Below are 24,256 nucleotides of genomic sequence, written 5' to 3' on the forward strand. Positions count from 1 at the left end.
GAAAAGTCACAAGAGTGAACTACTGGTACTTTGAATGTTATTCCCGTTCTCTCCCTCAATATCCTGACTGAAAAATCAGGATGAGAACAGGGAAGCAGTAAGAACTAGTGGAGTCAGAAAAAATGGAAATGCTTAAAAGTTATAGGAGAAAAAACTTCACACTGGACCACCACCACAACCTATCCAAGTGTAAAATATAATTCTGTTTAACATGGGTTCATCTCAGATCTCGCCCAGGGAAAATTCATTACCAGAAGGATCATGTTATAGCACAGACCAAGCCAATAAGCATTCCTTAAGTGCTTATTATGTGGCAGGCATTTTTGTTGGGGATACTCAAAAAAGGTAAAAACAGTCCCTGCCCTCAAGAAGCTCACAATCTAATGGGCGAAGATTATATGCAAATCACTAAGCATACAAAATAAAGACAGTGTGAATCCCATTCGCTTCAGTGTCCACATATGTTAAATAAGCTGGAGAAGAAAACAGCAAACCATTCCAGTAGCTTTGCCAAGGAAACCCCAGATGGGGTCACAAAGAGTCAAACGTGACTGAAAAACAACTGAACAGCAAAAACATCAACAAATCAGAGGCAATTTCAGAGAGAAGTCCCTAGTAGACTCACCTAAAACACAGTGAGAGGCCTGGACTAGGAAGAGAGTGTTATAGCAAGAATCCAGCATACATACTGTAAAGTTATTTTTATTTGTATTACTAAAAGAAATTCAAGTTTCCACAGTCATCTTCCAAGCCTCAAACTCCTCTGATTTATGAACATACCCTAAGCAATGAGATGTCAGGAGAAAGAGAACTGGGGGATGGGAAGGGTTTAAGCCACTGTAACAGTGTGGTTGAATACCAAGGCCTTGTGAACAGTCAACTCTTCTCACTTAAGATTGCTCAGCCCAACCCTACAAGAAGAGCAAAAATAATGCAATTGATGTCAAGTCTGTTAACTGCCCATTTGATTCTCTTAGAACTGGTAAATAAAAGACATAAATGGTCTGACACACATTCAAAAAAAAATTTTTTTTTTGCCATAGAGAAGGCAATAGGAAAATACAAGTTTAATTTTTACATCTGTGTGTGTGTGTGTATTATGGCTTATTGCCTCAGGGTAAACTCTCCCAGATGTGTAAAAGAAGTTGAAATTCCTTGGGCCAAATTCTCATCCTAGGAATGATCCTCACAGTTTTACATCTAACAGGAAGCTACCCTGAATGCTCTACAAACATGTCTATCTGATGGAAAGAAGAGAACTTGTTCAGTTATGAGTTCAATAAATTAGAATGTCAGGCTAGGCCAAAAGAAACGTAAAAATGAATACACATGGGCAACCTGAAAGGATCTGAGGAGATGTCAGAAATGGATGATACCAAGAACCATTCTCTAATAAATAAGTAGTCAAAGGTAATGAAATAATTATATGCAAAAATATTTTAAAAAACCATAAATGCCATATGAGAACATGTTCCAGATCACTAAATAGTAAGAGAAATGAAAGTCAGAACAATGGAGGTGGGAAAGAGACTGACTTAGTCGATGTGAGACAAAAGAAGAAAAGTAGAAAATGCATGCACTTTGACAACCATAAGATTTCTTTATGAAGTCAAAAGCTTTAAGAACAGAATAGAAGCCATCTGATGACCTCTGCATCCCAGAATTTATCTTTGATAAGAATACCAATGAGCAATTGGTCTGATACGTCAACGATGAAGGCTGGGAATGTACTCCAAACAACCTACTTTCCCCCAGTAACTCACAATGGATTGGTCATTCATTAATTTACTTAAACTGCTTTTGCATCTATATTTTCAGTTTCTATCATCATCTGAGGATAACAAGGACCATAAGTGTTTAAGGTAGTAGTTCCCTTATTTTATCCTAAACTTATCTTGCTTGAGTGTCCGTTAGTCTAACATTCTGTGATCCGGCAAGTGTGGACTAGGCATGAGGAGCCCTGGGTTCCACATCCAGCTCTGTCATGTGTGACAATGTAAATCACTCTACCTCTGGGTGAAGAAATTCATCTATAAAACGAAGGAGTTGTACTTCACTTAAGGTGCCATCCAACTCTAACAAACTCTGATTTGTCCTCTCTTTCCCCTTCATGACTTCATGGATTTTAGTCATGTCTCCTGTAAACTTCTTTTCACAGTACAGAGTTCTAACCTTGTCAGTCTATACCCACATTAACATTCCCTTCACAAAAGGGGACATTTCAACTGCCTGTTTTGGGGCTTTTGCCAATACTGTTAAGTCTTTCCTGAGGTGTGGAAGCAACACTGGCACATGGCATCCTAGGTATAAGCATACCAGAGTTTTGTAAAGAAAGGAGAAGAATTATTTCCCGATAACAAGAATCTGTTTTTGTTGGCCTTTCTGGTCTGTGCAGCACATAAATCTGCAGCTTTTCAATGATAATATTTCCTTTATCTGTTCCCAATGTTTAATAAAAGAAGTGCCATAATTTCTTGCTTAGAGTAACTAAGGCTGGTAGGACAAATAGTCATCAACAGTGGCTGAAATGGGATGGATTGTGCATCAGTTTTACTGGAGAAATAAGGAAGATGGATGTATTTTAGCCTAGCTTATTCCATGGCAAGTTCTATAAATAAGATACTATGGGTCTATTACTTACTTGCAAAAGCATCCCATGGACATGGTTATGCCGGATACACAGGTCTGTGCAGTTGGGTAGTTCAGACAACAGAGACTGAATAGTATTTGGGATCTGGTCAATCATGACAAATGGGACCAAGGCCCGGGCTGCCATTTCCCTGGAACGGTAGACAGCAGAATGACCACACCTAAAAAAGAAGAAAAATGCACTGTTATTCATCAATCACTTCCACACCCACTGCACACCCATGGTGTCTGTGTCTTTAGCTTCACTGGATTGCGCTGGGCATGCCCAGGGCTAGGGCGCATCTATTTTCCTGCTTGGTACCACACCTACTACAGTACTGGCACTTTATAAAATGTGTCATTTCCATATCTGTGAGTATTATTGAGGACTCTGTATTCATTATTTAAATTAAAGCAGTGTGATACAGTGGAAAATGTGCTGGATTTGATGTTGAATCTTGACTGTCCCATTTACTATGTACTATGTACATGACCTTGGACAAATCATTGAAGATCTCTAAGCCTCAGTTTCCTCATCTATAAAATAAGAGGATTGCACCTGATGGCCTATCTTTCTAGCTCTAAATCTGTCACCCAAAGATATGTCCCACCGTTATTATTACAAGTGATAAACACAGAAAAGAGATCAAGAGAATAAAAGCTATCAACGAATAGCTTGTGGTTGCACATTATAGGTAAGCTGCAACTCTAATACCCATCAAAAGCCAAGTATTAACTAATCAGCTAGTATGCACTAGTCACTGTAAGGAAATACAGTAAAAAGTACAGGATGTAGACTGGGCCTTCTAGTGGCAAGATTGGAGACAAGACATACACAAAGGCAAAAGTAATTGAATAAAATATGAATGAGAAAAGTATAAGAACCAAATAAATAGTATAGATCAGGTGTCATAAATGCAGCCCACACACTCAGGAATGTGAAGCCCAAACCATTTTGACCTCAAGGGCATGGATTACAGTTGAGAGGAGAAGGGAGTGAGCCTTGCAGTTTGGGATTTGAAGGCTTGCTAGGATTTAAATAAAGGTGTGGAATTCAGATAGGAAGTGAAGAACAGGGAAAGTATTCCCAGTAGTGGAAATGGAGTGAGCGGTATCACAGAGGTAGTCAAACACAAGGGAGATTTCAGAGCCAACTGAACACACCAGTAGGGAAGACAAGACCCAAAAGATAAAGAGGGGCCACATAAAGTGAAAGGCCTTGAATGCAGGGCTAAAAAAAATCTGACCTGCATTCAGTAGGCAACGGGGAGCAATTTATGGTTTTTTGGCCTAACATGATCCCACATTATGTGGTATATACCCAAGAGGAAAGTGCAAAGCTGGGTAACAGGTAAGAGAGTAGGGAACAATACCTCTGCCATACAGTTTACAATGGAAGCATCAGAGTGATAAGCTGGATTTTGAGGCTCTTTTGTCCACCCTCCATGCCTCTGGGTAGACTCACACCCAAGTATTTTAGAAATAAATGATCTATGAAAGTGAATGTAGCAGAATGTAAGTTCCTTGAGGGCAGGGCCCACTTTGTCATCCTTGCTTTTTCCTCTTGTCTTTGCATCTTCAGATCCTGCGACATACTAGGTGCTTAATACATGCGTATTAAAGGAATGAACTGTAAAATTACGGACAAGCATCACCTCAGCACCTTTACAAAGCATGAAAGTCAACAGCCAAGACAGAGGGCCAAAGGGAATTTTGAGAATACTCCAACCTTAGGAGATCATTGCCATAACTATATACCAGGGGTCATCACGAATAGAAGGAGGAATTCAGTATTACAAGTCCAGGCAACATGAATGGGGAAGGCTGGAGAACAAAAGGCTGTGACAAAATCTTAAAAGGCCATTTTGGAGCCAACAGACTACCCTTGGTATCTCAAAGAATGGTTTGCAAACAGGAGATCTCGTTGCTTGATGTTTTCAAAGCTGAGCTAATGTCAGGTCCCTGAATTTCACTACCCTGACGTCGGGCTTCTAAGCCTTATCAAATATGTCCTTGACATGTGTGGGAAGGAAGATAATGATCTCAGATGGTCAGGGTTACGGCTTTTGCTGACTCTGCTGCACACCCTCATCAGAGATCACTCCCCAGAGGTACAGTGCATTCCTGGACATAGGAAGAAGAGAGAAGCAAAGGGAATAAGCATTTATATAGTGCCTACTACGTGCAGGCACTATGTTATATTATTTTACAAATGTTATCTCATTTGATCCTCATAATAACCCTGTGAAGGAGGTGCTGTTATTATCCTTATTTTGCAGCTGAGGAAACTGAGGCAAATAGAAGTTAACTGACTTGCCCAGTGTCACATACGTAGTAAATGTCTGAGGCTGGATTTGAACTCAGATCTTCCTGATTCCAGGCCCAGTGTTGTATCTAGAATCCTCTCATGTAACCTTCTCACTAGACAGCCACATAAGAACCTTGTCAGTCAAACCCAAAAGAAAAGGGAATCATGCCACAAGATACAAAAAAGAAAGATACTCCATCAGTCAACAAGGCTCAAGCACTGCTGTAGATGCTGGGTATTAAAAAACACAAAAATGAAATAATCTCTGCTCTGAAGACCCCTATATTCTAGGAGGAGAGATAACACGTGCACATATAAACACATGCAAAATAAGCACAAGGTTACCTTGGTAATATAAGCAGAAGGCAAAATACAAAGGAATTCAGGAGTGAGGACACTACTGGCCAAAGGAATCGTAAAAGACTTTGAGTAGAAGATGGCGCTTGGGCTGCATCTTGAAGGGAAGGATGCTCTGAAGTAGAAGTGAAGAAGGAAGACATCGCAGGCATGAGAGACAGCCGGTACAAAGGTACAGAGATGAAAGATGGACAGCCAAGTTTGAAGAACAAGAGGAGACCAGCTGGACTGGGCCCTGGAGTACAGGAAAGTACCTGCGCACCTGAGCTGCTCTACCAAGACAAGGTCCTATTCATCTTCTTCCTTTTTTTTTTTTTTTCCAGCCAGAGACAAGGTTTATTAAAGATCCGCCATACTGGCCAGACTCTTAAGGAATCTGAACATTTATGAGCTGTTGGCTAGCTTCTTAAGGAACCTGAGGCTTTCCTTCTCTTTCAAAGTGTTTACTCGCTGCAGTCATGTCCGACTTTTTGTGACCCCATTTTTGGGTTTTCTTGGCAAAGATACTGGAGTGTTTTGCCATTTCCTTGTCCAGCTCATTTTATAGATGAGGAAACTGAGGCAAACTGGGTAAAGTGACTTGCCCATGATCACACAGCTATTAAGTATCCAAGATGAATCTTCCTGACTTCAGGCCTGGCACCCTATCCACTATGCCACCTAGCTGGCCCAAATAATAGCTTTGCGGACACAGGATTTTTAGGGAATATTTCCTAAATCACCAGCTGGAGAAACCCTGTTTCTCTCTACCACTAGATGCTAGCCGAAGTTATCTCCAGCACGTATGAAAGGCTGGTACATCTCCAAGTTATTGGTGGCACCTGCTCTCTTCTGGCCTGCACAGCCCAACTACCAGGTTCCTCGTTTATTAAATGAGGGTGCTAGGCTCAGTGATCTCTAAGGTCCCCTCTGCTTCCAAATCTATGATCTTGTCAGCCTATGGTCCTACAGAGGCCCCCCCCCCAACCCCACTGTGCTAACCTGCACATTCTTTTGGTTACTGGTGTACTGGAGACGAACTGATGAGACTCTAGACATCACATACAGTGTATATGTGGGCAGAGCAGGAAAAAAGTCAATTGGTTAAAATAAGCCCATCCCCTCCCTTGATCCCAATATTGTCATCAAAAGTCACAATACAAGAATGAAAATGGAAAAACTGTCACAATAACATGGTTAAAAAAAAAACAAAAACAAAAAGCAAACTAGAAACTAAAAATGTAATGGCCTAAGTAAAAGTCCCTCACCCTGGGAAGCTGGTGGTTCATGTGAAAATATACAATGGAGAGGTCAGCATTTCACAAGAAAACAATAGCATTTGGTCTAGCTTAGGACTGGGGTAGCTCTGGGGCAGACAAACTTAACAAAAGTTCAAGTGAGGCCAAAGCTTGCTGGGCCATCTAAATTTTACACGGAGCCATTAAGTTTCCTTCTGCACTCAGTGTAGGGGATAGAGCTCACACTGAAGTCTGATCATCATGGAACATGAGGGATTTCTTAAGGGTCACCAACAAGGCATTTAACAGTTTATGTGTTTTTCTCACATTTCAATTTTTTCTTTTACCAATAGCTAGCCAAACTTTTTGTCTTTAGTTGGCAAGAAGCAGTGAGACGTTTGTTTGAGCCCCATGAGAAACAACTTCATTTTCACAGAGAAAAGAAAATGCTTTCATTTAATTATACAATAACCTTAGCACAGCACAAAGTCATTTGTCTGAAGCTTCCCTGTCCCACCCCCACTCCCCTGATCACTTTGTACTAGAGTGTGTTTTATGTTAACCAAGGGGCTTTTGTATATAAATGTTTCTTTTCAAATACAAATAACTCTGACATCGTTACAGATGTTTAGTTTCCAATTAGCAGTAACTGTATACTAAAGAATGCCCTTCATTCTACTCATGACCTTTTACAAATGATGATTTCCCAAAGGAATCTGGCATCCATACAGGAGAAAGAATGGAAAATGGGAAAGGTGCCAACATTTTCTGCTTCCAGATACCCTTGTGCTAGGGTACTTTCCAAATGCACACAAACCAGGTTAAAAAACAAAACATAACCTCTTCCAGAAGTAATGCAATTATCCCCTAAAGAGAAAGGTCTTTTTTAAAAAAAATAATGTAGGTAATTAAATAACATTCATTATGAGGTAAATACGAAATGAAATCTCAAACTCCTTTCTTGTGAAATTTGTTTAAAAAGAAGGATAAGTTATAGCCAACATGAAAGGAAATAGACTTATCAGGTCAAAAAACATTTCTAAGTCATGAACATTTCAACCGCTAATACCCTACCCCCATCCCCTCCAAAATCAAACACAAGACCAGATCCATGAAACTATTCTCTTCTATAAGCTGGAGTCCTGGAATCGTTCAGGTTCTAAACTGAACACTGAATCAAGGCCCTCCAAATCAGGAGTTCACTTTATTACACGCCTGACCGAGGACACCCTTACAAACATTCCTGACGACTGGTCAGCCAGCTTTTGCTTGAGGATGAGTAGAGCACTAGAAACCGCTACAGACTGCCAAGGTGGCCCATTTGTTTCTAGAGAGCTGCAATTATTAGAAATGTCTCCCTTACATCAAACACAAATCAGATCTAACTTTTGTTCACTGCGCCCAGGCCCAGAGCATAGAACATGTGTAATTCCTCTACCATGTGACAGCTCTTCAGGCACTCAGAGTCAACCGTCATATTTTCTGTACATTTTCTTGTATGCCTCCCCACTTCCCCCACGCTCCTTCAAATGTTTCTCACATGGAGTGATGGCAGAGTCTCCGCTGTCCTATTCTACCGCCTTTGGATAGTCTCTAGCTTATCACTGACCTTCCTAAAACGTGCCACCTGGTGTAACAGAACACAATGCTCCCAAGCTAGGAGCCACAGTGGATACAGCGTTGAGCCTGGAGTCGGGAAGGCCTGAGTTCGAGTTTAGCCTCAGATGCTTACTAACTGTGTAACCGTGGGCAAGTCACTTAACCCCTGTCTGCCTCAGTCTCCCCATCTATAAAATGGAAATAATGATGGGTCTATCTTTCAGGGTTGTTGGAAGGATAAAATAATTATACATAATTATACTTTTATTATATATAATTATAATTATAAAATAATAACATATAATATTTGTAAAATACTTTGCAAACCCTATAGAAATGTTGTTAGGTCCAACCAGGACAGAGTACTATGACATTACCACTTCATTTCTCCTAGATACTATGCCTATTAACATAGCCTAAAATCCCAGTAGCTTTTTTGCCTGTAGTATCATACTGCCGACTCTTCCTGAGCTTGCAGCCCACTAAAATCTCTAGATCTTTTTCAGACGCACTGCTGTATAACATGCTTTCTTCAGCTTATATTTAGGGAGTTGGCTTTCTGGAACCCATTTCTAAGACTTTACATTTCTGTTCCTATTAAATTATCTTTTTAAGATTTAGCACAATAGTCTAGCCTGCTACAATATTTTAAATTTCTGTCTCTTATTCAGTGTGAAAGTTACCCCTCCCAGATCTGTATCACCTACAGACTGAATTGGCATGCCATCCATGTCCTTTACACAAGTCCTTGATGACAAAGCTAAGTAACATTGGGACAAGCACAATGCAAAGGGCAAGCAGAAAGGGAGTGGGACATTGGGAGGCGAATGCTGAGGCCGGCATGGCAGCAAGGGCTGGAGAAGAGGGTTTGCAGTTCAGCATCATGTGGCGCGCCCCCTGCCCCTCATCCACAGAGAATCTTGCTTTTGCCAAAGAAAATCAATATCTGATGTGATGACTATAAGACTCATTTTTAATTTTTTGGAGACTATCATATTCCATGACTTGCAATCATACACACAAAAACACATATAACTATATATGTGTGTGTGTGTGTGTATGTACATGTGTGTATCTATCTATCTATCTATATATCTCTGTGTGTGTGTATACACACACACACACACACACACATATGTCTGTGAATACGTATAAACACACAGTCCAACTAAACTATAATATCCCTGAGGGTAAGGATCCAATCTTCATCCTTCTTTGCAGCCCCACAGTATCTCAAATTGCCATGCAAAGGGTGAGTGCTCTGTAAATGTGTGGATCATGCAGTGGAAAATGGTGACAGTAGACACGGCTGGTCTCCAACTCTGAAATCTACTAGCTTCGTGACCCTGGACAAGTCACTCAACCACTTGCTTCCTTGATTGATGAGAATAAAGATACTTGCCCAGAGTTGCTGTTGGGGAAAAAGCTTTCTAAATCAAGTGCTAATTGTGAGTTATTGTCATTAGTGACCACACCTGGATTTCATTGGTGCAGGTGAGGAACTCCCACCTAACAGCAAATCAGCTGTTCTACAGTATTAGCCAGACTCCTGGAGCACTGAGAGGTTCCAAGACTTTCCTGGGACCACAGAGCAAGTTAGTGGCACACATGTGCTTTATACCTGCATCTTTCTGGCTCTTCACCCTAGATCCCTGCCACAGTTAACTGTAGTAGTATACTGTACAACCTTTCAATTCAACAAGCAATTAGAAGGCACTGTGCTAGGCCTTGGAAAAAGTTAAAAGCTTTGCACACATGTTCATGCAAAGCCTTCTTGTTTATCGTACACTACTGCTCACCATCTCAGTAGGCTAAGCACATACAAGTTTCCTTGTAGTCTACACACTCAAGAGCTGTCTGCACAAATACCTGCTCCCATGAAAAAAAGAACAAACAGGAGGGGAAGAGGATATCGAATTCCTTTTTGGCTGAATGTCTTGTTTTCATGAGGCCTCCTGCCCTTGGGCCTCCTTCACTCTTCACACATGGGGATCGGGGCTAATTTCCATGGATTCTAGTGTTGTTCCACCAAGGAATTTTTTTTTTTGGTCATCTAGCATACCAAGTTTCAAATCTTGCCTTTAGGTAAAAAAGTCTCAGTAGAAATAGAGACAGTCGATTTACAGATACAAACTATTTAAACTAATGTTTCTGCTCGGTGAATTTGGAAGAAGCAGTATTCCCGTACCCTTCCAAATTATTCAATGTTTTTACCATAAATCTTATTTCACCAATCTCCTTCAAGAGCATTTTTACATGGAGTTCAGTGGTTGTCAGAGATGCCAGGCTCACAGCCCTTGTGATTGAAAACACCTTTGAATTCACCATCAAAGAATCCACCAGCTGAACCACAAAGCTACTTGCCACTTTCCCAGCAATCCAGACCACTCGTGCTAAAAGGTACATTTAATTTAACACTGCTTTTTCTACCTCTCACATATTTCTTTACTCAAACAGACTTCTTGGAAGGGTTCTGGGTTCAGGATTTTTGAAGTCTGATTTTTCTTTCACTCTTTTTTTTTGGAGGCTTGGGGTTAGGCAGCTGGAATGCTAAAAAAACCACGTTTCTCAGTTTGAATGCTATAAACAAAACACCAATACTCTTTGTGGGTGAGCCGTTTAGAAATAAGTGGTATTTCTCCAGGGAGCTCAGCACAGGACAAAAGGTGTTTTTTTTTGTTGTTGTTGTTTAAATCAGACTAATATTGGTATCCTCCAGAATTTTGCTTTAACTTAAAAAATAAGTCACTGTAGCATATCTAAAGCCTAAAAAAGTGTAGCCCTTTCACAGAGCTGATCAACAACCTGAATTACTCTTTTGTCACTAAGTTAACAAGGTTATTCAGGCTGAATACTTAGAAGCTATTGATCCAGATTAGTATGACTGGAAAATTCACATTTTCTATAGCTAACCCCTTCACAGTGACATCTTTAGCCTAAGTAGATAAAAGAAAGGAGCAATTAAACTTCTCTCTCTGAACTGACCAACAATCTCTAAGTTCCCAAATCTTAGAGTTATTGTTTTCTTTTTTCTAGTCTTCATACTTCTGGACCTCTCTCCTGAATTTGAGACTGGTGACCACTTTGTCCTCCTAGGTACTCCCCCATCGATGGGTTTTTCTGACTGATTACTCATTCTTCCAACTACTCTCTATCTGGCCATTTCTTCTCAGTCTCCTTTGCTGATTCATCATCCCTATCACATTCACTAAGTGTGAGGATACCCCCAAGACTCTCTCCTGGGCCCTCTCTGTTCTCTCTATGTTCATTCTCTTGGTAACTTCATCAGCTTATGTGAGGTCAATGAGTATGCAGATGACTCCTTGATCAACATGTCCTGCCTTAATCTGCCTTCCACCTTCCAGCCCCACACCATCAATTGCCTGATGGACATTTTGAATGGAGTGTCCCATAGGTATCTCAAATTCAACACGTCAACACAGAAATCATCAAAAACCGCCCAAACCCCAATCTCTCTTCTGAACTTTTGAATTACTGTCAAAGCACTGCCATCCCTCTAGTCATCCTGGTTTGCAACCCTGGTATCACCCCTCACTCCTCACTCTCTCTCACTGCACACACCCAACCAGTTGCCAAAATTTGTTTCTATCTCTGCATCTCTTGCATTCATTCCTCCTTCTCCATTCCTACGGCCACCACCCTTGCTCAGGGCATTATCTCCTTTCACTTTGACCCTTATAGCCTCCACCTCTCCCTACTCCAATCCTTCACCTGCAAAGCCACCAAAGTCATCTTCCTTAAGCAGAGATCTATATGGCCATGTAATTCTCCAATTCAGCAAGCTCCAGTAGCTCTTTATTCCTCTAAGAGCCAAGAGAAAGCCCTTCTATTTAGCCTGTAAAGAGGCAGGCAGGTAGTACAGTGTACAGAGCACGGAACTCAGCATCAAAAGACTTGGTTGAATCCTGTTTTAGACACTTACTAACTGTGTGACTGTAGGCAAGCCACTTAGCCGCTCTCAGCCTCAGTTTCAACATCTACAAAACGGGGACAATAACACCTTCCTGTATTGCTGTGGGGGTCAAGGACATAACATATAAAGTGCTTAAAGTGACATATAAATGCTAGTTACAAAGTCCTTTACAGCCTGACCCCTACCTATCTTTCTAGACTTATTATATATTACCTCTCATCCCATAATCCACAGTCCATTCAAAATGGCGTCCTCTCCATCCTGTCCATATAGCTCTCAATATACCATCCCTGTACTTTTGCAATGGTCATCCCCCCGTGCTTAGGATGCACTCCTTTCTCATCTCCGCCTCCCAGAATTCTTCTCTTCTCCCAAGATGCATTTCAAGTACCACTAGGCTCCTTGCCCCTAGCCCCCCCAGTGCTAGTGCCCCTCTCCCTAACAGCCTTATAATTATTGTTACTGTTGTGATTGTTGCTTGTATGCTTCTTCTGTAAATACTTACATGTTCACGTTGCCCCTTCCCCCAACAGAATGTAAGCTTTTTGCAAGCAGGGATTATTTCATCCACTGTATTTGTATCCCCACCACCTTGCACAGTGTCTTGCACCAAACAGTTGCTTAATAATTGTTGGTAAACTCATTCAGAGATTACTGGACACATTAGGCTTACTGTGGCCAGCTACTGATAGAACTGGACAAAATTACAAATTTGGAGAAGACAGTTCATTTCATTAACTTCATTCTGTTTGATGGAAGGAAATTAGAGGAGGCCATACTCCTGGAAAAGGAAGATATCTCATAATTATTTTTAAAGAAATGTACTCTATTAAAAACCTTTCCAATGGGATGCTTTGGTGCCACAGAAGGCTACTGCAGGCTGCATTTAGACCACCACTTCAACCTCAAACTACGTTACAGACCAGGGAAACACATAAATTCGATTCCATAAACCCATGGCTCAGAGGGTGGGGCACGAGCTTGAATGCACAGCTATTCTTGGCAATATTATCATTAAAAGCTAATGCCCAATTACTGTGTAGCTGTTTGAAATGGGCCTATGGACATAATACCTCATCTTTCCCTGCACTGAGCTCCAGCTAGAACAGTTAGTAAGCCCCGATGTGACATGCTGACAGCACATGGGGAGAGGCTTTCTGTTTATTACTAGGGGAATGCTTCCTTGATTTAGATCTCCTAGATCAGGCGACCTTCAGGTATCATAAAGTCAGAAACATAAGAGATATAAAACTGACACCAATTCTTAGCAAGGCAGAGCTGAACAGGCCTAGGTCCTAGCACATGACCCAATTTGACTGAAAGCAGAGACACCTCCTCAGGTCATCTTTCTTTAATATTCTCCATCTGACACACAGTGAAGGGGAGAAGAGAATAAGCATTTTCTAAGCACCTACTACGTGTCAGGCACTGTGTTAAGCACTTTACAAATATTACCTCATTTGATCCTCATAACAACAATCTTGGGAGGTAGGTGCTGTTATTATCCCCATTTTACAGTCGAGGAAACTAAGGCAGAAAGATGTTAAGCGACTTGCCCAGGGTCACAGAGCTAGGAAGTTTCTGAGGCTGGATTTGAATTCAGGTCTTCTGACTCCAAACCCATCACTCAATCCACTGTACCACTTAGCTACCTAAGAAAGCCAGAGCACCTCTGCTCTCTTTCTGACTTGGTCCTCTTCTGGTGTATACAGCAGGAGGGAACATCGTATGTCTGCACCTCCTCTGAGTAGCAGTGGATGATAGAAGGCTGTTCTTGAAGGCAAAGGAGGAAGCAGAAGTAAGTGTCCATCCCTACTAGGAGCTTGAAATTCCAGATTGCCTCAAGGCAATGCAGCTCTACCTGGGCTCAGGAGAGGTAATGCAATTCTATCCTCTATTCCTCCCAGAAATAACTGTACCATTAGGGTTACAGTTAAGAATTCTATTCTCCACAGTGCACAGAGCACTGGCCCTGGATTCAGAAGCACCTGAGTTCAAATGCAGCCTCAGACACATAACACTTACTAGCTGTGTGACTCTGGGCAAGTCACTTAACCCCATTGCCTTGCCAAAACAAAAATTCTATTCTCATTCCACAGAAGTCATTTTTAACAGCTTTTTATGTTTGTACTGAGCTAAAAATTTTCCCCGAAGTCCAGGAGATTACAGGTGCTTGACAGACACTGCAAAATACTCTCTCCTTCACGCAAGCAAAATTGCGTGCTTACTCAATGAGGTTTGGCCCAGGAGCTCCTCTGTTAGTCATCACTGACAAAGATTCCTAAATGAAAAAAGTGCCAGCTTTTAACAGATGTGTTGTGTTGCAGCCTGATTAGCAGTTTCTGATGGAAGGATGCAGGCAGTCAGATAATTTGTGAAGAAAGTCAGGTAGTCTCGTTAAACAAACTGGCGGATGGACATAAGCATAGAGTGTATTAAAGATCTCTCTTCCTTCCATTTTTTGGTGTAAAAAAAAAGTAGGCACTCTAAAATGGTTTCTAGTGTTCATAACAGGATTGGAAGCCAAGGAGGCAAGTGGGTCTCCACGTGTGGTAAAAAAAAAAAGAACCCGTTAAAAATTTTTTTCGTCTACTCTGTTCACAGTTGGACATCTCCAAAGACTGCGATGCTGCCAGTAGAGCGGCTGAGCTAAGGCTCATTGAGAGGAAGTAAAAGTAGAGTAAATTTCAACAGACAGGCATAAAAACATGCTTACACGCCTCCCAGAAGACTCTGAACACAGCAAATTGTCTTACATTCTAACATCAAACCCAACTTGTTTCCGTATTTCCTGTTACTGTCGAAAGCCAGTTTCCAAGGCTTGCAATTTTGATGTTATCCTCAACTTCTTATTCACAGTCATCCCAAGCCATCGACAGTCATCTCGACTTTTGTCTTGCCTCTGAACTTTGACGACTCTAGGAGGGAGTGAAGCTGACAACTTTCAATCCAATTCACTCCAAAGCCCAGACCTCACCCTCGTTGTGTCACTGGTCCTCTTCAAGAATGAAGGATCATCAACAACAGCATTCTATAGATCCAGTGAGGTGACAGGTCTGTCCTACACATCACCTTCTCTGTCTTCATAGAGCTGCCAACCTTGTGTGGGTCCTCAGCATATAACACCTGAACTACTGCAGTTGCCATCTGGTTGGTCTCCCCACTTCAAGTCTCTTATTCTAATTCCTCCTCCACTCAATTGCCAGAATGATCTTCCTGAAGTGCCAGTCTGAGCATGTGATCCACCCCCCCCCTTGATAAACTCTAGTGGCTTCCTGTTACTGCCAGGATTAAAGATAAGGGTCTGTGTTTGACTTTTGTGGCTCTTACAACCTGTCCCCTTCCCACCTTTCCAGGCTTTTCACTCTTGACACCCCTTCACACACTTATGAGCCAATGACACTGTTCTGTTCTTCCTCACTTGACCTTTCAGTTTATGACTCTAGCCTTTTCACTGTCCATCTCCCACACCTCCCATGACTCTCCCTTCTTGCCTCCCTGGCTCTGTTCAAGGTTCACCTCAAATCCCACCTTCTCCAAGAAGCTTTTCCTGCTCTACCTTTGCCCCCACTTCTAGTGTCTTCCCTCTGAACTTTCCTCCCATTCATCTGGTTTATATCTTCAATTATATAGCTGTTTTCTTTTTTTTTAAATTTATTTTATGTTACATTTAGGTTCCAAACTGTCTACCTCCCGTTACAGAAAGCCATCATTTCACACACACACACAGACACACAGACACACACACACACATACACATACATTATATATGTGTGTGTATATGTGTACATACATAAACAACCACAAAGGACCTACAAAGGAAGATGCTATCCACCTCCACAGAAAGAACTGATAAATAGTAGCATACAGAGTATGGTTTATATATGCATACATACATACACATACACACACACAAACATATACGTGTGTATGTGTGTATGTATATATAATACCATACTATGCATACACATCTATACATATGTATGCGTATACATGTATTTTATATATGTATACATATGTGTATATGTGTGTGTATGTATATATATACACAAAGAAACCATACTCTGCCTACTTCTATTGTCTTAGCTGGTATCTCTAGCACTTGGCAGAATTCCTAGCACACAGCAGCACTTAATAAGTTTTGCTTATTGACAGATCATGCTGTCTAGAACAGTCCATGTCTTTATGCCTACTGATCAAACTGTTGATCCTTGCTAACAAATCAGACTTTTGATCTGATTGCTTTCTCCATGTGGTCTCTCATGCTAGCACACCATATCTCTGGAAGGTGACTGCTGATTCTTCTACACCTGAATTGATGCCTCTATTCTATCTGTTTATGAATGGGAACATCCAGACTGCAGTTTTTCTTGGAACACCAAGCCTCAGATTGTACCTTGGGGCTCATTCCTATGGCAGGTCTCATAGCTCACCTTTGTCTATGGGCGGGCGGGACAGTAAACGGTATAGCTTTAAGGAAGGACCTTCAACAGTAAAAGTTTTCCAAACTGCTAAAGGTGTGTGACTGATTGCTACTAGTTTATGGGCCTGTAGTTGAGAATCACTGATCTAGAGAATGTCAAAATATCTGAATGAAATGGGAAACTTTCAGTTGATCATACAGATGTTTTGCCATAGCCTAAACAAAACCCCCAGGGGATGCATTGATTTTTTAAAAAATTTATTTTGGGGCAGCTAGGTAGCGCAGTGGATAGAGCACCAGCCTTGGAGTCAGGAGGACCTGAGTTCAAATCTGGCCTCAGACACATAACACTCACTAGCTATGTGATCTTGGGCAAGTCACTTAACCTTATTGCCTAGCCCTCCCCCCCCCCAAAAAAAAATTTATATTGACATTTTGACATTGTGTAGAAATAGCCAGGAAAACCCCCCCCACAAAAAAACAAACAAAAAACTATTACTCCAGGACTGCTGAAATGTGGTATCACTTTAGCAGCAATTCTTCCTCAAGTCTCTTTGGAATAAACATGGAAAAGACTTTTGCAGAAACTGAATTCTAAGGGGATCTAAAATCCTGAAGAAGAAATGAAAATCATCAATATCAGTCTTTATCTAGAGTGAAACAGAGTGCTACTAAAAAAAGATAAAAATAAATATCAAGATAAACAGTCTAAGCACTATTCTGCAATGAAAATAATTTAGAAATAAGATTTAATTTTGAGTTTCGGTGTAATGTTCCCACCCCCCCCCAGCCCCCAATTAATCTGGGGGATTTTCTCCTTGACACTCTATAAACACGAGGCAGCGGACTGGCTGCATGAAGTAACAGCTGGACTCTCCAGGCTGGGCTCCAGGATTCACAGCAGCTTTTCTGCAGGTTGTTAACTGAGAACTCAGTTTTTGTTTAGGCAGACCGAGTGAAAAGGCAAGAGCATTCCTAACAATCGCAAAATCCAGTGATTTAGGATTTGGTTCCCAGCAAGACCTAGGAGCAAGTGGGACAAAGCCCACAGTGATGGTTGGATTTTCAAGAGACACTGAAAATGGGCCTCATCCCAAAAGGGTCTCCCTCTTCCCCCACCCAGAGAGGGGCTGCCACACATCAATCAGCCCTACATATGGTAAGCCTACTCTTGGTGATGGGCACTACCCAAGGGACAATATCTCAAAGTGATTTACCACTGTTGAAATTTACGTAGCAACCTTTGGAGTGCATGCTCAATATTTATGGTAGTTAGTTTTTCAATTTATAAATAAGTGACACGGTGGTCAGCAAAAGAAACTACACAGAAGCACTAGTAGAAATTCACTTTTCCCTCAAGGATCAGTGTCTTTTTTTTTTTTCATTTAAAATATCCTCTCTATGACATACATACACATGTGCACACTTCACTACAAAATGCATTTAACATGCACTGTTATGGAGGAAACACTAGCATTTTCAGTATTCCTCTCAAGAAGCTACATTGGCTCACTAGTACCCATATCACATACAAACTCCCCAGTCTGATCCACCATCATACAATAACTATCCAACAGTATTTCCCATTAGTTTAAACATATGTATATATACATATACATAAACATACACACATAAACACACATATGCACATATGTTTATGTGTATGTATAAATATATCTTTATATTTATACCTATATTTGGATATAAATATTCATCTGTATGTATACATACACACATATTTTTTCTGCTTCAGAAAGGCAGGTCTACTCAATGGCACTTGAATATTATAATGCTCTTCATCCCTCCATGCCGCCTCATATTGATATCCTTTCTTGGAATGACTGCCATATTTCTTGCCTCTCCAAATCTTTTTACTCCTTCAAGGCCTTCTACAACAGAGGGGTTGCTCATCTACAAAACTTCCCCAAATGCTGCCCAAAACAGATTAAAATGTAATTGGGAAATATTTAACGACATAAAAATACAATAAAATATAGATAACATTGCATTTTAAAAAGAAGTCAATATGTGGCCCCGAGGTACCTTATGTATGGATTAGTGGCCACCACTTCTATTTGAGTTTTGACATCACTGCTTCATGAAAACTTTGACTTATTGTTACGCCACTCTCTGGAGAGGAAGCCTCATGGTAGACCAGACTGAGAGACTAGAGTTCAAATCCCACCCATGATAGCTACCAGTATGGTCAAGTTACTTAACTCAAAGGCCTCAGTTTTATTCACTATAGAAAGAGGTGATTGAATTAAGTGACCTCTAAGGTCTCTGCCAGATCTAAATATCTGATCATTTGATCCTCCCTTCTTTGAACGGCTGTTGAACTTATGGTCTATGCCACACATCTTAGCACTTAACTGGTCACTAATTGTTTTGTATTTGTTCATTTTGTGACCCCAAGCTGTCACCACAGTAAGCCAGACTCTCTTGAACCTCTCATAGAGGGTAACATGTCTGGACACAGAGGAAATATTCAATAAATGCCTCTGCCTGCTTACCGGGGCTGAGTCCATTATTCTGCTCTGGGGTCAGAGAAACAGAGCAGACACTGCCCGCTTGTACATGTTCTGGCTGGACTATGGCTGTGGAAGGGTATATTTTATTTTAAAAAAGAATCAAAACATGGATAGGTAAAATAGAGGGTGGGACATATTTGTTGCAGCTGGCACTGGGCTGACTTGCTCACTTCAACCTGCTGCCATGATAACAGAGATGGACCACTACAACTACCACATGGCTACAACTCAAATTCTGAGAATGATATAACAAAAATGACTAACAGGGTGTTCATACCCAAGTCAGGTAAAGAGATAGTAAGAGAGCACCCAGCTTCCCCTGAGGAATTCAAGTCACCTAGCCCAAATGAACTATGACCTCTGGTCCTAAAAGAACTGGCAGGTGTGACTGACACCTGAAAAACCATAGAAAATAGAAGCACCACAAGACTGGAGAAGGGCAATTGTTCCAGTTTTCAAAAAAGGGAAGAGAGACAAAGTCTACAGACTACAGGCCTGATTTTCATTCCTGAAAAAATGATAGAATAGATTATTAAAGAGATGGTTGGTAGACCTAGAACAGGAGTTACTTGAAAGATCCAGCCTGACTTTATCAAGAACAATTCACACCAAACAAACCTCATTTCCTTTTTTGACAGGATTTCTGAACTAGTAGATGAGGGGAATGCTGGGGATATGGTTTACTTAGACTTCAGCAAAGCTTTTAGTAAGTAGCTCATACTACACTTGTGGAGAAGATGGAGTTATTTAGATTAGACAAAAAACATGATCAGATAAATTCAGAATAGTCTGTATGGCAAATGTACCATTGATGATTCAATGTCAGCATGGAAAGAAATCTCTACTGGAGTGTATATCCAAGGAATTTGTGCTTGGCTCTATGATATTTAACATTTTTATCCAATGATTTGGAAAAAGGCATTAATGGGATGCTAATGAGATTTGGAGATGACACAAAGTTGGGTGGGATAAGTAACAGAGTGAGGATCCTAAAGGATCTGGCAACAGGAACAGATAATCTAGCAAGATGAAACTCAATTGAGGTAAGTGTTAAATTGTGCACTTTGGTTCAAAAAATCTAACTCGAGACGGAGGAGGCATGGATAGACAGCAGTTATTCTGCAAACGATCTGGGGGTTTTAGTGGATTACAGCAAGCTCAACATGAGTCAACGATGCAACATGGCAGCCAAAAAGGCTTATGCTATCTTGGGCTGTATTAAGAAGGGTATAGCTTCTATGAATAGTAGTCTTAATGTAGTCTGCCTCCTACAGACCTCATCCGTGGTGCTGTGCTCATTTCTGGCTGCCACAGTTTAAGAAAGACATTGACAAATCGAGGAACACCCAGGAGAGGGCCACCAGGCTGATGAAGGCCCTGAGTACATGTCAGATGAGCATCAGGCAAGGAAACTGGGCATTGTTTGACTCAGGGGAAATGAGTCATCCCACCTTCAAGCATTTCAACAGTTTGTCACATGGAGAAAAAAACTAGGCAAGTTGGGTTGGGCCTAAGAGGGCAGAACCAGGAACAATGGGATAGAAGTCATAAAGAGGACGGTCACATTCAGGATGGTCATCAAGCAAAACTTCCTAACAATTAGAGATGTCCATAAAACGGAATGGGCTGCCTCCACATATGGTGGCTTCCTCTTCCTTGAAGGTTTAGAAGCAGAGCCTAGAAGGATGCAGAGACACTTGTGTGCATTAAGTATTTCATTTTGTTGTCTGTATTTGTTTCACGTGAGGATGGGACTTAGTGACGCCAAACTCAAATAAAAATGGGGGCCACTAACTCCAAATGACTCACGAAGAGTCAGATACAACTGAAACAACTGAGCAAAAACTATATCCCTACAGGCCACACATGGACTTATAAAACCACATATTCACATGATCTACATCCTGCTGTATTTTGATTCATTTTGTTAAACATTTCCCAATAATCTGGCTCAGGCTTCTGTCTGTGTAGAGTAGAAGACAGCTGAGGTCCCTTTCAATTCTCAAACTCTGTGATTTTTTTGAGCTGTCCACACCCTTCCTCTGCTTGCATTTAATTACTCTGTCTTTATTTTCATTTCTTACACACACACACACACACACACACACACACACACACACACCCTATTAAAATTTAAAACTGTACTAAAACTTTTGAAACATCCAATACACATGCATATATGTTGCCTCCTCCAACAGAATGTAAATTCCTTGGGGGTTGGGCCTATTTTTTTTGTCCATCTCCTAGGTCAGTACCAGGCCCACAGTGGGCAGTTTAAAAATGCTTGTTGATTTACTGACAACTATAATTGCTTGTTGAATGAGTGAAGGAGTGTATGAATGAATGATAGTATGTCCACGTTCTAAACCCCCAAAACAACCATTACCTAAGTGTGTCTGTAGCAAGGGTTCTTAACCTGGCATCCATGATAGCTTTCAGGGAGGAGAGTTGTGAACTTGATTGGGGAAAAAATTAAATCTTTATTTTCACTCACCTGTTTTTTTTCTAATCTAAATATTTTATTTTGTGAATTAAATATATATACATACATATGTATATATGTGTGTGTATACATATATATACACGTATATGTATATATGTATATGTACACACACACACACACACACACACACACACACACATATATGTAAAAAAACTCTGAGAAGGGGTCCACAAGCTTGATTAGGCTGACAAAAGGGTCCATGACATAACTGCTCTAGTGGCTACTGTATGTTGTAGAAGTAGGCAGAGTACTAAAAAATACTCAAGAGAAGGTACATGCCACCTGGAAACTGCAAAGTGCCACATACTTATTTCCCTTATTTATGGCAAAGGACATGGAATCCTTCATGCATCATCTCCTACTGAATCTGACAGAGCTGTGACCCCCATAAGCTCATCTGATATGAAATGGGTTGTTGGCTGCATATGTTTCCTATGACTGTAACTAGGGTAAGAAAACAAAACAAAACATCAAAATTTGTCATCTCTAAAGAAGGCTAATTAGTCACTATGGCAGAATTGGCTCAAGCTGGCTTACCAATCAACAGTCTTTGCAGAAATGCCCCAAAGCTGATGTACATAAGAAACCCGACACCAGGCACAGACAGGCGGCCCTGAGGTTGACAGCTAAATTTATAGAAGCTTGTGATGATACCTGTTATTATCCTCTATCAAGAGTTATCCAACCTTAACATTGATGTCATCCTCGATTTTTCTAACCATGCAGAACCATTCAGTTGCTAAATCTTCTTGGCAGCTGGGTAGTGCAGTAGATAGAACACTAGCCCTGGACTTGGGAGTCCCTGAGTGCAAATCTTTACAAGTTGTGTGACCCTGAGTGAGTCATTTAATGTCTGCTTGCCTCAGTTTCCTCAAGGGTAAAACAGAGATAATAATAAAATCTACCTCCCTGGGTTGAAATAATTTTTGTAAAATGCTTACTACAATGCCTGGCATATAGTCGGTACTTAATAAATGCTTATTCCATTCCCTCTGTCCCCTTTCCTCCTATCTCTTCAACATGTGGCTTGTAATTCCTTCACTCAGGCAGCACTGCCCCAGTGCAGGCCTCATCTCCTTCTGTCCAGACTATTGAAATAACTTGCCAATCGGTCTGCTTGCCTCAGGCGTCTCTCCCCTCCAAACCATCTTCCAAATACCTGCCAAAGTGGTTTTCCTCAAGTGCAGGTCAGAACACGTAACCCATTTACTCAGTAAATTCCAGTGACTCTCTGCTACTTCAAGGATCAAACAGAAAATCCTCTGCCTGGCATGTAAGGCTCTTCCTACACCTCCAGTCTTTCTATATGAACCCTAGATGCCAGCCATATTGGATTACCTGCAATTCCCCACAAACATGTCCTGCCTCTCTGCCCAACACCCAAAATGCCCTCCCTCTGCATCCCTATCTCTCACAATCCCCTAATTCCCTTCAAGAATCAGCTCACGGCCAGCCTGGGAAGGAGGCTGTTCCCCGTCCTGCAATTGCTAGTGATTTTCTTTCCAAGGTTCCTTTGGGTCTGCTCTGTATGTACCTATATGTATGCTGGAAAGTAAGCATGCTGAGGGCATGGACTTTCTCTCTTGTCTTGGATCCCCCAGGGGCTAGCACAGTGCCAGGCACATAACAAACACCTCCTGTAGACTCACTGCTTCACTGGTTGATGACTAGGCAAAAACCTATCACTACCATTCAAAGGGAAATATTTCATGGAAGGTTTCAGGAAGTTTCCAATGTCATAATGAGGGACAAACAACCTTCCGGGTTTTTAAGGGAACAGAGGGGAAAGAAGCAAGAGTTAATTCTAACAATAATCATGACAAAAGGAATACTACCTTAATTCTAACACTAAAAACTGCATTCTTGATATAATTGGAGCCAATGTCCTCCAGCTTGAGCCACTCCCAGAATAGAATAACAACTCCAACTCTGCATACATATATCCAGTGCCTAGTGCAGTGCCTGGAACATGTAGGGCTTAATAAATGCTTTCTGATTAATTAACTGATATTAAAACTTTCATTAACTACACTGAATTACTGTCACTATTACCCCTTAGGATTCTCTTCTAGAGAAATAATCAGAAAAGATGGAGTCATGGGCAAGAAGCAAATACACTGAGGTGGATTCCATTCAATAAGCATTAATTAAATGCATCCTAATAAGTCCAAGGAACTCTGCTAGGCACTGAGGGTACAGAGACGAAAGTGAAGCCATCCCTCTTCTGCTCACAAGAGGCTTATAATCTACCAGAGGGAAGAATATGGACAAAGATGAGTAAATACAACAACACAGCAGATAGGAATAGGGACTGGAGTTGTGATATTTCACTGATATAGGAAACTCCATCTACCAATGAAGGTGAAACTTCTCTGAAACTTATAATCTTAAGAAAGCTGCCTAGGTTAACCTAGAAGAGGGTAAGTGACTTGCCCAGGGGAATTTCCAAGGGAGAATGTGTAGTTTGGGGGAAGGGAGGACAGTACCAGAAGGAGGAAATAGGAGAGTACTCAAAGTAGGAGCTGTCTAATTTGAGGTAATCCTAAGGGGGCCTAAGGATTTTAAGAAATGTAGACAGAAGGGAGGGCATGAGGGACAAAGGCATATAGGTGGGAACAGCAATTTGGCTGGCATAGAGACTATGTGATGGGGGTAATGCGAAACGAGTCTAGGAAGACAGGCTAGAGTCATCTTGTGGAGGGCTCCAAATGTCATAAAAGAGGAATCTGCCGTTTTATCCTAGAAGCCATAGAGAG

The 24,256-nt window shown here is 41.1% G+C and overlaps 1 protein-coding gene across 7 annotated transcripts in view; it reads right to left on the minus strand.

Annotated features, from left to right (window-relative positions):
- The window catches only part of THADA (THADA armadillo repeat containing), a 443,253-nt gene that overhangs the window by 194,914 nt on the left and 224,083 nt on the right, over positions 1 to 24,256 (minus strand). For 6 of the 7 annotated variants that reach the window (XM_021001257.2, XM_021001256.2, XM_021001255.2 and 3 more), the window contains one exon: positions 2,642 to 2,810. In XM_021001257.2, coding sequence (XP_020856916.1) covers positions 2,642 to 2,810 — 169 coding nt within the window. Of the gene's footprint in view, positions 1 to 714; positions 912 to 2,641; positions 2,811 to 24,256 lie in introns of those variants that run through there. The other variant, XM_021001262.2, reaches the window with a different exon arrangement.

This window comes from Phascolarctos cinereus, unplaced genomic scaffold, assembly GCF_003287225.1.
Source record: "Phascolarctos cinereus isolate Bilbo 61053 unplaced genomic scaffold, phaCin_HiC Scaffold_2;HRSCAF=192, whole genome shotgun sequence".
Lineage (NCBI taxonomy): Eukaryota > Metazoa > Chordata > Mammalia > Diprotodontia > Phascolarctidae > Phascolarctos > Phascolarctos cinereus.